Source organism: Pristiophorus japonicus, unplaced genomic scaffold (assembly GCF_044704955.1).
Source record: "Pristiophorus japonicus isolate sPriJap1 unplaced genomic scaffold, sPriJap1.hap1 HAP1_SCAFFOLD_3143, whole genome shotgun sequence".
NCBI classification, from domain to species: Eukaryota; Metazoa; Chordata; class Chondrichthyes; family Pristiophoridae; genus Pristiophorus; species Pristiophorus japonicus.
Genome location: NW_027252937.1, coordinates 7,503 through 19,497, shown reverse-complemented (window position 1 = coordinate 19,497; position 11,995 = coordinate 7,503). Strand labels below are relative to the sequence as shown.

At 52.1% G+C, this 11,995-nt stretch overlaps 1 protein-coding gene across 1 annotated transcript; it reads right to left on the bottom strand.

The window, feature by feature from the left end:
- Positions 1-8: 8 nt before the first annotated feature.
- LOC139249479 (retinal guanylyl cyclase 1-like) lies at positions 9-11,641 on the bottom strand (the record flags this gene model as incomplete). Its single annotated transcript, XM_070872433.1, has 6 exons — positions 9-37; positions 1,286-1,384; positions 3,268-3,442; positions 8,782-8,974; positions 10,680-10,843; positions 11,493-11,641. Coding segments are annotated over 6 exons (809 nt in total), but the record flags the coding sequence as incomplete, so codon positions are not given.
- Between the last annotated feature and the right edge of the window lie 354 nt (positions 11,642-11,995).

The following is an 11,995-nucleotide window of genomic DNA, read 5'->3' as shown; positions in this document are numbered from 1 at the left end:
ATGTTCACTGTATTTTCACTCAAGTGAATTCTGTAGGCTGCAAACATGGACATTATCGATTATTCATAGGATAGCAGATATCCGGGAGTGAGTTACAGGCTGGAATCAAATCGAGGGATGCAGCGGGTGAATTATATATAGAATGGGAGCGCCGCACTGTCGGAGGGGCAGTACTGAGGGAGTGCCGCACTGTCGGAGGGGCAGTACTGAGGGAGCGCCGCACTGTCGGAGGGTCAGTACTGAGGGAGCACCGCACTGTCGGAGGGGCAGTACTGAGGGAGTGCCGCACTGTCGGAGGGACAGTACTGAGGGAGCGCCGCACTGTCGGAGGGTCAGTACTGAGGGAGCGCCGCACTGTCGGAGGGGCAGTACTGAGGGAGCGCCGTACTGTCGGAGGGGCAGTACTGAGGGAGCGCCGCACTGTCGGAGGGGCAGTACTGAGGGAGCGCCGCACTGTCGGAGGGTCAGTACTGAGGGAGCGCCGCACTGTCGGAGGGGCAGTACTGAGGGAGCGCCGCACTGTCGGAGGGTCAGTACTGAGGGAGCGCCGCACTGACGGAGGGACAGTACTGAGGGAGCGCCGCACTGTCGGAGGGACAGTGCTGAGGGAGCGCCGCACTGTCGGAGGGTCAGTACTGAGGGAGCGCCGCACTGTCGGAGGGGCAGTACTGAGGGAGCGCCGCACTGTCGGAGCGGCAGTACTGAGGGAGCGCTGTAGTGTCGGAGGGGCAGTACTGAGGGAGTGCCGCATTGTTGGAGGTGCCCTCTTTCGGATGAGACGTTAAACCCGTCTGCAATCTCAGAAGGACATAAAAGGTCCCAACACAAAGAAGAACAGGGGAGTTCTTCCTGGCAACCTGAACAATATTTATCCCTCAATCAACAGCACAGCAAAACTGATTCTCTGGCCGTGATCACATTGCTGTTTGTGGGAGCTTGCTGTGCACAAATTGGTGGCTGCATTTCCCACATTACAACGTGACCGCACTTCAAAAAAGTACTTCACTGGCTGTAAAGCGCTTTGGGACGTCCGGTGGTCGTGAATGATGATATATAATGAAGCAATTAATGAATTCTCTTTCTCCGTGCTGTCTGCCTGGACGGAAGGGGGAGGGGTGAGATTTGGCGCGTCCCATCGGGTAAACAGGAACTTGGCTGACGTGAATCCCTCAGTCGTTTGGGTGAGTGTCGATGGTTATGGGATGAGTCACGTGTCCAAAACAATTGCTATTGTCCCCGGCCTGCCCGCTGATGGAAGCCTCTCCCTAGTGCGGTGCCTACTCACGCAAGCCAGTGGACTCTATGCGTGACGCAGTGTTGACGGTGTCTCCAAAGAGGCAATATCTGGGCATGGTCAGTCCCACCACACCTGCCACACACGGACCTTAAACACAGGAAGCAGCATTTACACCTCAGTTAGTTGTCACACATTCCCCTCTGTTTTAAGCCTTGGCCCATACCCCCATACCCATTTCTACGCTCAATGATCAGAAGGCAACGATCACACCCCCCGCCGTATATTGAGGTTGGGGTGAGGGGCTAATCCAAGTAGTGAACTACAACTCCCAGAATGCAACACTGTGACTGGGCATTGTGGGAGTGGTGAACTACAACTCCCAGAGTGCAACAGTGTGAATCTGGGCATTTGTGGGAAGTGATGGACTACAACTCTCAGCATGCACCAGTGTGACTCTGGGAATTGTGGGAATTGGTGGACTACAACTCCCAGAGCGCACCAGTGACTGGGCATTGTGGGAAGTGGTGGACTACAACTCCCAGAGTGCCCCAGTGTGTGAGCTGGGATTACAGACGGAGAGTATTAGCGTTACTCTGGGACTGGCCAGTCTGCCCAGCCACCAGCCTCGTGCCATCTCCCAGCAATGATTGTGCCGCCGCTGACCAGCGATGTCTGCACAGGCCGGGAATGGGACCTGGGCGGTCTGGCTGACCATTGCCACTGTTCAATCACAAAACCAGGAGTTTAACGTAGGGGCTGCACTGAGGGAGTGCCGCACTGTCGGAGGGGCAGTACTGAGGGAGTGCCGCACTGTCGGAGGGGCTGCACTGAGGGAGTGCCGCACTGTCGGAGGGGCAGTACTGAGGGAGCGCCGCACTGTCGGAGGGACAGTACTGAGGGAGTGCCGCACTGTCAGAGGGGCTGCACTGAGGGAGTGCCGCACTGTCGGAGGGGCAGTACTGAGGGAGCGCCGCACTGTCGGAGGGGCAGTACTGAGGGAGTGCCGCACTGTCGGAGGGGCAGTACTGAGGGAGTGCCGCACTGTCAGAGGGGCTGCACTGAGGGAGTGCCGCACTGTCGGAGGGGCAGTACTGAGGGAGTGCCGCACTGTCAGAGGGGCTGCACTGAGGGAGTGCCGCACTGTCGGAGGGGCAGTACTGAGGGAGTGCCGCACTGTCAGAGGGGCTGCACTGAGGGAGTGCCGCACTGTCGGAGGGGCAGTACTGAGGGAGTGCCGCACTGTCAGAGGGGCTGCACTGAGGGAGTGCCGCACTGTCGGAGGGGCAGTACTGAGGGAGTGCCGCACTGTCGGAGGGGCAATACTGAGGGAGCGCCGCACTGTCGGAGGGGCAGTACTGAGGGAGCACCACACTGTCGGAGGGGCAGTACTGAGGGAGTGCCGCACTGTTGGAGGGGCAGTACTGAGGGAGCACCACACTGTCAGAGGGGCTGCACTGAGGGAGTGCCGCACTGTTGGAGGGGCAGTACTGAGGGAGCCCCGCACTGTCGGAGGGGCAGTACTGAGGGAGCGCCGCACTGTCGGAGGGGCGGTAGTGAGGGAGCGCCGCACTGTCGGAGGGGCGGTACCGAGGGAACGCTATACTGAGGGAGCACCGCACTGAGGGAGCGCCGGCTTCCGGAGGAGACATTAAACCGAGGCCCCGTCTGTTGTCTCTCAGGTGGACGCAAAAGGTCCCATGACATTTGGAAGAAGAGCAGGGGGAGTTCTCCCCGGTGTCCTGGGGCCAATATTTATCTCTAAATCAACAGAAATAAAAACAGATGATCTGGTCATTATCACCGTGCTGTGCGTGGGAGCTTGCTGTGCGCTAATTTAGCAACCGCGCTTCCCGCATTCCAACAGTGACCGCTCTCCAAAAAGTTCCTCATTGGCGGCGGAGTGCTTCGGGACGTCCCGCGGTGGGGAAAGGCGCTATAGAAATGCAAATCTTTGTGTTTCACCATCCCGCCTCGCGTCCAGAGTCTCGGCGGGGGTAAGAGCCGAGTTGCGGGGGAGCGGTGCCGGGTACCTGAGTGCAGCCCGATCCGGATGCGCACCGGGACGTCGGGCATGTGCCTCATCTTGAAGGTGCCGATGCTGCTGAGGATGTCCAGGGACATGTTGGCGATCTCGGCCGCGTGGCGGCTCCCATTGCGGGTCGGGAGTCCTGAGGCCACCATGTAGGCATCGCCAATCGTCTCCACCTGCAATCGCACAGCGATACTGTTATATACCTGTATTTACTCTGTACAGCCACCAGAGGGCTCATTCCCCGGAGTCCCAGGGCCTCCCATAATCCCTTGGGAGCACAGGTATTTAAGGAGGCTTCACACACTCTGGAGACCTGCAATAAAAGACTACGGTCACACTTTACTTTTGAGCTCACAGTGTTCAGTCTGACTCTTTCTCCACACACGACAGATACCGCACAGGAGGAAGACATTCCGCCCGACCTGGCTCCTCGGTAGAGCTGTCCAATCAGCCCCATCCCCCCCTACTCTCTCCCCGTAACTCTGAAAATCTTTCCCCTTCAAGTCTCTACCCAATTCCCTTTCGAAAAAGTTTGTTTTCATCCTGCTCCCAGCGCCCATTTCATGCAACAGGCTCCCGATCACAACAACTCGCTGCGTAAAAATATGTTTGCTCAAGGTCCAGGTCGGTGATTGGAGCGCGGGCAGGTACAGCAGGAGCGGCGAGGTCGGGGCGAAGGAGGGGCGCGAGATTGTAGAGGGACGTGATCGGGGCCCAGGAGAGGCGAGGGCCCAGGGGCAGCACGGGCCCAGCCCACACTGCGATATGTGAGCGCACTAGGTCCGTGCAGCAGAGCAGGTCTCCAGTCGTCCTGGTTAACCCTTGCCCCTGGACCGAGACCTCGCTCTGTCAAGCCCGTGTGGTGGCTGGTGTGCAACGGTCACCCCACGTTAAAACAATCCACACACAGGCATCTTCCACCCTTCAGGATGTAGTTCGGGATCCGGAATATTAGGTCCTTCATCGGGACACCGCGAACTCATCCCTTTTTGGCGTGGGAGCAAGTCATCCTCGCTTCGAGGGATCGCCTCTGATGATGATGATGAAATCTCCTCTGTACTTTCTCCGTCCCGAGGAGGACAACCCCAGCTTCTCCAGTCTCTCTACCTCACTGACGTCCCTCCTCCCCGGGTGCCAATTGTGAAGTTAAAATCAACCCCCACGGAGCTGAGGGCAAATGACTGAGCTGGTTAGGAGACTAGCTGAGCAACAGGAGACAGGCAGTGGGGATAATGGGCAGGTTCTCAAGTTGGCAGGATGTGACTCGTGGTGTCCCACAGGGATCTGTGTCGGGGCCTCAACTATTCACCGTATTTATTCACGACTTAGATGACGGCATCGAAAGACATATATCTAAATTAGTCGATGACACAAAGATAGGTGGCAATGTGGGCATAAAATTACAGAGGATTAGAAACATAAAAACATAGAAAATAGGTGCAGGAGTAGGCCATTCAGCCCTTCGAGCCTGCACCACCATTCAATAAGATCATGGCTGATCATTCCCTCAGTACCCCTTTCCTGCTTTCTCTCCATACCCCTTGATCCCTTTAGCCGTAAGGGCCACATCTAACTCCCTCTTGAATATATCTAACGAACTGGCCTCAACAACTTTCTGTGGTAGAGAATTCCACAGGTTAACAACTCTCTGAGTGAAGAAGTTTCTCCTCATCTCAGTCCTAAATGGCCTACCCCTTATCCTTAGACTGTGACTGTGTCCCTGGTTCTGGACTTCCCCAACATCGGGAACATTCTTCCCGCATCTAACCTGTCCAGTCCCGTCAGAATTTTATATGTTTCTATGAGATCCCCTCTCATCCTTCTAAACTCCAGTGAATACAGGCCCAGTCGATCCAATCTCTCCTCATATGTCAGTCCTGCCATCCCGGGAATCAGTCTGGTGAACCTTCACTGCACTCCCTCAATAGCAAGAACGTCCTTCCTCAGATTAGGAGACTAAAACTGAACACAATATTCAAGGTGAGGCCTCACCAAGGCCCTGTACAACTGCAGTAAGACCTCCCTGCTCCTATACTCAAATCCTCTCGCTATGAAGGCCAACATACCATTTGCCTTCTTCACCACCTGCTGTACCTGCATGCCAACCTTCAATGACTGATGTACCATGACACCCAGGTCTCGTTGCACCTTCCCTTTTCCTAATCTGCCGCCATTCAGATAATATTCTGCCTTCATGTTTTTGCCCCCAAAATGGATAACCTCACATTTATCCGCATTATACTACATCTGCCATGCATTTTCTCACTCACCTAACCTGTCCAAGTCACCCTGCAGCCTCTTAGCATCCTCCTCACAGCTCACACCGCCACCCAGCTTAGTGTCATCTGCAAACTTGGAGATATTTCACTCAATTCCTTCATCTAAATCATTAATGTATATTGTAAAGAACTGGGATCCCAGCACCGAGCCCTGCGGCACCCCACTAGTCACTGCCTGCCATTTTGAAAAGGACCCGTTTATCCCGACTCTGTGCTTCCTGTCTGCCAACCAGTTCTCTATCCACGTCAGTACATTACCCCCAATACCATGTGCTTTGATTTTGTACACCAATCTCTCGTGCGGGACATTGTCAAAAGCCCTTTGAAAGTCCAAATACACCACATCCACTGGTTCTCCCTTGTCCACTCTATGAGTTACATCCTCAAGAAATTCCAGAAGTTTCATCAAGCATGATTTCCCTTTCATAAATCCATGCTGACTTGGACCGATCCTGTCACTGCTTTCCAAATGCGCTGCTTTTTCATCTTTAATAATTGATTCCAACATTTTCCCCACTACTGATGTCGGGCTAACCGGTCTATAATTACCTGCTTTCTCTCTCCCTCCTTTTTTAAAAAGTGGTGTTACATAGGAACTGATCCCGAGTCGATAGACTGTTGGAAAATGATCACCAATGCATCCACTATTTCTAGGGCCACTTCCTTAAGTACTCTGGGATGCAGACTATCAGGCCCCGGGGATTTATCGGCCTTCAATCCCATCAATTTCCCTAACACAATCTCCCGTCTAATAAGGATATCCTTCAATTCCTCCTTCGCACTAGACCCACTGTCCCCGAGTACATTCGGAAGGTTATTTGTGTCTTCCTTCATGAAGACAGAACCGAAGTATTTGTTCAATTGGTCTGTCATTTCTTTGTTCCCCATTATAAATTCACCTGAATCTGACTGCAAGGGACCTACGTTTATCTTCACTAATTTTTTCTCTTCACATATTTATAGAAGCTTTTGCAGTCAGTTTTTATGTTCCCAGCAAGCTCCCTCTCATACTCCATTTTCCCCCTCCTAATTAAACCCTTAGTCCTCCTCTGCTGAATTCTAAATTCCTCCCAGTCCTCAGGTTTGTTACTTTCTCTGGCCAATTTGTATGCCTCTTCCTTGGATTTAACACTATCCTTAATTTCCCTTGTTAGCCACGGTTGAGCCACCTTCCCAGTTTTATTTTTACTCCAGACAGGGATGTACAATTGCTGAAGTTCATCCATGTGATCTTTAAATGTTTGCCATTGTTTATCCACCATCAACCCTTTAAGTATCCTCTGCCAGTCTATTCTAGCAAATTCACATCTCATACCGTCGAAGTTACCTTTCCTTAAGTTCAGGACCCTAGTTTCCGAATTAACTGTGTCACTCTCCATCTTAATAAAGAATTCTACCATATTATGGTCACTCTTCCCCAAGGGGCCTCGTACAACAAGATTGCTAATTAGTCCCTTCTCATTACACATCACCCAGTCTAGGATGGTCAGCTCTCTGGTTGGTTCCTCGACATATTGGTCTAGAAAACCATCCCTAAAACACTCCAGGAAATCCTTCTCCACCGCATTGCTACCAGTTTGGTTAGCCCAATCTATATGTAGATTAAAGTCGCCCATGATAACTGCTGTACCTCTATTGCACACATCCCTTATTTCTTGTTTGATGCTGACCCCAACATCACTACTACTGTTTGGTGGTCTGTACACAACTCCCACTAGCATTTTCTGCCCTTTGGTATTCCGTAGCTCCACCCATACCGATTCCACATCATCCAGGCTAACGTCCTTCCTTACAATTGCATTAATTTCCTCTTTAACCAGCAACGCCACCCCACCTCCTTTTCCTTTCTGTCTATCCTTCCTAAATGCTGAATACCCCTGGATATTGAGTTCCCAGCCTGGGTCACCCTGGAGCCATGTCTCCGTGATGCCAATTACATCGTATCCGTTAACTGCTATCTGTGCAGTTAATTCATCCACCTTATTCCAAATACTCCTCGCATTGAGGCACAGAGCCTTCAGGCTTGTCTTTTTAACACACTTTGCCCCTTTAGAATTTTGCTGTAATGTGGCCCTTTTATCGACAGATTAAGTGAATTAAAAACTGTGGCAAATGGATTTCAATTTGGGCAAATGTGAGGTCATTCACTTTGGACCTAAAGAAATTACCACGGAGTACTTTCTAAATGGTAAAAAGCTACAAACAGTGACGGTCCATAGGGACTTGGGGGGGGTCCAGGTACATCGATCATTAAAATGTCACGGACAGGTACAGAAAATCATCAGAAAGGCTAATGGGATGCTGGCCTTTATATCGAGGGCTAGAATACAAGGGGGTAGAAGTTATGCTGCAGCTGTACAAAGCCCTGGTTAGACCACACCTGGAGCACTGTGAGCAGTTCCGGGCCCCACACCTCAGGGAGGGTATATTGGTCTTGGAGGGAGTGCAGTGTAGGTTTACCAGAGCTGCACCCAGACTGCAAGGGTTAAGTTACGAGGAGAGATTACACAAACTAGGGCTGTATTCCCCGGACTATAGAAGGTTAAGGGGGGCTCTGATCGAAGGTTTCAGGATATTACGGGGAGCGGAGAGGGTAGATAGAGAGACTATTGCCGCTGGTTGGGGAGTCTAGGACTAGGGGCACAGTCTAAAGATTAGAGCCAGACCTTTCAGGAGTGAAATTAGGGAATACTTCTACACACACAGGGTGGGAGAGGTTTGGAATTCTCCCGCAAATGGCAATTGGTGCTGGGCCGATTGTTGATTTTAAATCTGAGATGGATAGCTTTATGTTAACCAGAGGTATTAAGGGATATGGGGCAAAGGCGGGTGGATAGAGTTAGGTCACAGATCAGCCACGATCCCATTGAGTGGAATAGGCTCGAGGGGCTGAATGGCCTCCTCCTCTTCCTGTGTTCATTGGCCAATAAGCAGTCAGCCTTTAACCTGGCTCAGTAAAGCAAAGAACAGGAGGAGTTCCCAACGTGAGAAAACTATTTACTATTCTGCATCTACACTCCCACACTAATCATTAGACGTTCAATGCATTTTTCAATGAATACAGGCCCAACCTGCTCAACATAAGACAACCCCCTCATCTCCGGAATCAACCGAGTGAACCTTCTCTGAACTGCCTCCAAGCTAAATATATCCCTCCTTAAATAAGGAGACCAGGACTGTAATCCTCAAGACCCCCCCTCTCTCTCTCTCTCTCTCAACGACAAACTAATTACCTTGTACACGTCATGGGAACCGATGATGGCATCAAACAAAGTGTAGAGGTCATTGAGGAGGTCGACCACCTCGATCGGATCGCTCATGGCCGAGATTGTGGTGAAGCCAACAATATCGCTGAAGTAGATGGTGACCTGTTCGAAATGTTCCGGCTGCACTGGGACTCCAGTCTTCAGCGCCTGGGCGACAGAGCTGGGCGGGAAAGGAGGCATTGGTTAATAATCACACCAACAGTTCCGGGGCGAGAGCGCGAGGTCGATCATCGGAGCCCCAGGGACCGTCGCAGGAGCTATGTGTTGGCTTTCTGTCAGCCTTTTTAACACGAGACCAAAGCAGAACGGCCGAGGCAAGAATTATGGGGAGGATAAACTGTAGCATTATGGGTAAATATGGTCAGCCTTTCTGACATCTTCGACTCAGAATAAAAACATCTTAAGCAAAACAAGAAGCAGGAGTTTGTTACTTTATCAGTATTCTGGCAGAGACATAGGGTTAGGGGTTAGGGGTCATGAGGTTAGGGTTCATGTCAGTGGAGGTTAGAGTTAGGGGTAGTGGTAATGTTAGGAGTTAGGATTTAGGGATTAGGGGTCGGTTAGGATTAGGTTGGGTTATGGTTCGATTAGGTTAGGGTTACGGATTAGGGTTAGGTTAGGGTTAGGGTAGTCAACTGTTTAAAGGGATGATAATGCATTTATGGTTAGGGGTAGGGTTAGGGTTACGGATCAGGTTAAGGGTAGGGGTTAAGGATTGAGGTTAGGTTACGGATCACGGATCAGGTTAGGGGTTAAGGTTAAGGGTAGGGTTAAGGGTTAGTGTTTATGGATTAGGTTAGGGGTAGGGTTAAGGTTAGGGGTAGGGTTAGGGGTTAGGGGTAGGGTTAAGATTAGGGGTTATGGATTAGGGGTTATGGATTAGGGGTTTTGGATAAGGGGTTAGGGTTTAGGATTAGGGTTTAGGATTAGGGTTTAGGATTAGGGTTTAGGATTAGGGTTAGGGGTTAGGGGTTATGGATTAGGGGTTAGGGGTTATGGATTAGAGGTTATGGATTAGGGGTTAGGGGTTATGGATTAGGGGTTAGGATTAGGGGTTAGGGGTGATGGATATGGGGTGATGGATTAGGGGTTATGGATTAGGGGTTAGGATTAGGGGTTAGGATTAGGGGTTAGGATTAGGGGTTAGGATTAGGGGTTAGGATTAGGGGTTAGGATTAGGGGTTAGGATTAGGGGTTAGGGGTGATGGATTAGGGGTTATGGATTAGGGATTATAGATTAGGGTTTGGGGTTCGGGGTTTGGGTTAGGGGTAGGGATAGGGGTAGGGGTTAGGGTTAGGGATAGGGGTAGGGATAGGGGTAGGGATAGGGGTAGGGATAGGGGTAGGGGTGGGGTTAGGGTTCGGGGTTAGGGTTAGGGGTAGGGGTAGGGGTAGGGGTAGGGGTAGGGGTTAGGGGTTAGGGTTAGGGATAGGGGTAGGGATAGGGGTAGGGATAGGGGTAGGGATAGGGGTAGGGTAGGGGGTAGGGTAGGGGTTAGGGATAGGGGAGGATAGGGGTAGGGGATGGGATAGGGGTAGGGGATAGGGGTAGGGGTAGGTAGGGTAGGGTAGGGGTAGGGGTTAGGGTTAGGGTAGGGGTCGGGTAGGGATAAGTTACTGTTAGGCTTACTGTTAGGTACTTTTACTTAGGGGTAGGTTAGGTATTTAAGGTTTTGGGGTTAAGAACCCATAATTCGGAGTCAGAGGTGCGATGGCGCTGGGACTGACATCGAACATCCCTGAGGCCGATGTGCTGAGGACAGTTATGTCCAGCTCAGCTCCCCAGCCCCACTGTGCTCACTGACCCTGACGCCGCTCACTGACCGGGGGGACGCAGAGGCGAGTGTTCGGCTGCCCGCACTCACGCTGGCAGCATCTGTGTCAGAAGCCAATCGGTTTTCTGCTTCTCGATCTCCAGCTCCTCCGTCCGCTCTCTGATCAGGTCCTCCAGGTTACTGGAGTACTGTTCCAGCAGCCGTAGCATCGAGTCGATGATGTTGGTCTTCTTGCCCCTGTTGATGTTTTTAAACTGCCGACGGAAAGGAGAAAGGTTCAGCTCATTGGTCACATCTCACCCTCGAGGAGTTTATTTTAATTAGTCACTCCCGGGTTGTGGCATTTAATTGCCCTGGAGAAGGTGGTGAGCCCCCTCATACAATCCAGCGTCTCGCTGGGCTACTTCTGAGGGCAATTCAGAGTCAACCAGATTGCTGTGGGTTTGGAGTCACCTTTCGGCCAGACCGGGTAAGGGCGGCAGATTTCCTTCCCAAAAGGACATTAAAGACTTGGATTTATATAGCGCCTTTCACGACCACTGGACATCTCAAAGTGCTTTACAGCCAATGAAGTACTTTTGGAGTGTAGTCACTGTATTCATTTAATTAACCGAATTTAAATTCCCCAATCGTCCAGGCCCTGGATTACCAGCCCAGTGACATCGCCACTCTGCTGCCGTTCCCGGTTGTACGAATCCCGCCCGGTTGAACTTGTTGCATGTTCAGGTTCGTGTGACCAGTAGCTTTGAAACCCTGCCTCGACTCGCACCTCCGTCTCCGCAGGAGAGTTAAAAGTAACAGCGCGCGCCTGTTAGCGTTTTTTACGCGGTCAATGTCGGCGTCGCTCGGCGCGGAACGCGAGGAGACAGAAAGGGAATCCCGCCCGGGGGGTCGAGCACTGACCTGCTCGAAGATCTGCTCGAAGTTGGGCCTGCGCTCGGGGTGTTCGCTCCAGCACAGTTTCATGATCTGGACGCACTCCAGGGGCGCCTGGTCTACCGAGACCGAGGGACGGCACAATGGCGGAGGCCTCTGCACTTTCTTGATGATATCTGCAACGTGAGCGGAAAGCATTGCGGAAAAGTTCCCATCGACTGACGCACTGCAACACGGGAACAGGAGGAGGCCCATTCAGCCCCTCGAGCCTGTTACACAGGAACAGGAGGAGGCCCATTCAGACCCTCGAGCCTGTTACACAGGAACAGGAGGAGGCCCATTCAGCCCCTCGAGCCTGTTACACAGGAACAGGAGGAGGCCCATTCAGCCCCTCGAGCCTGTTACACACTAGCAGGAGGCGGCCCATTCAGCCCCTCGAGCCTGTTACACAGGAACAGGAGGAGGCCCATTCAGCCCCTCGAGCCTGTTACACAGGAACAGGAGGAGGCCCATTCAGCCCCTCGAGCCTG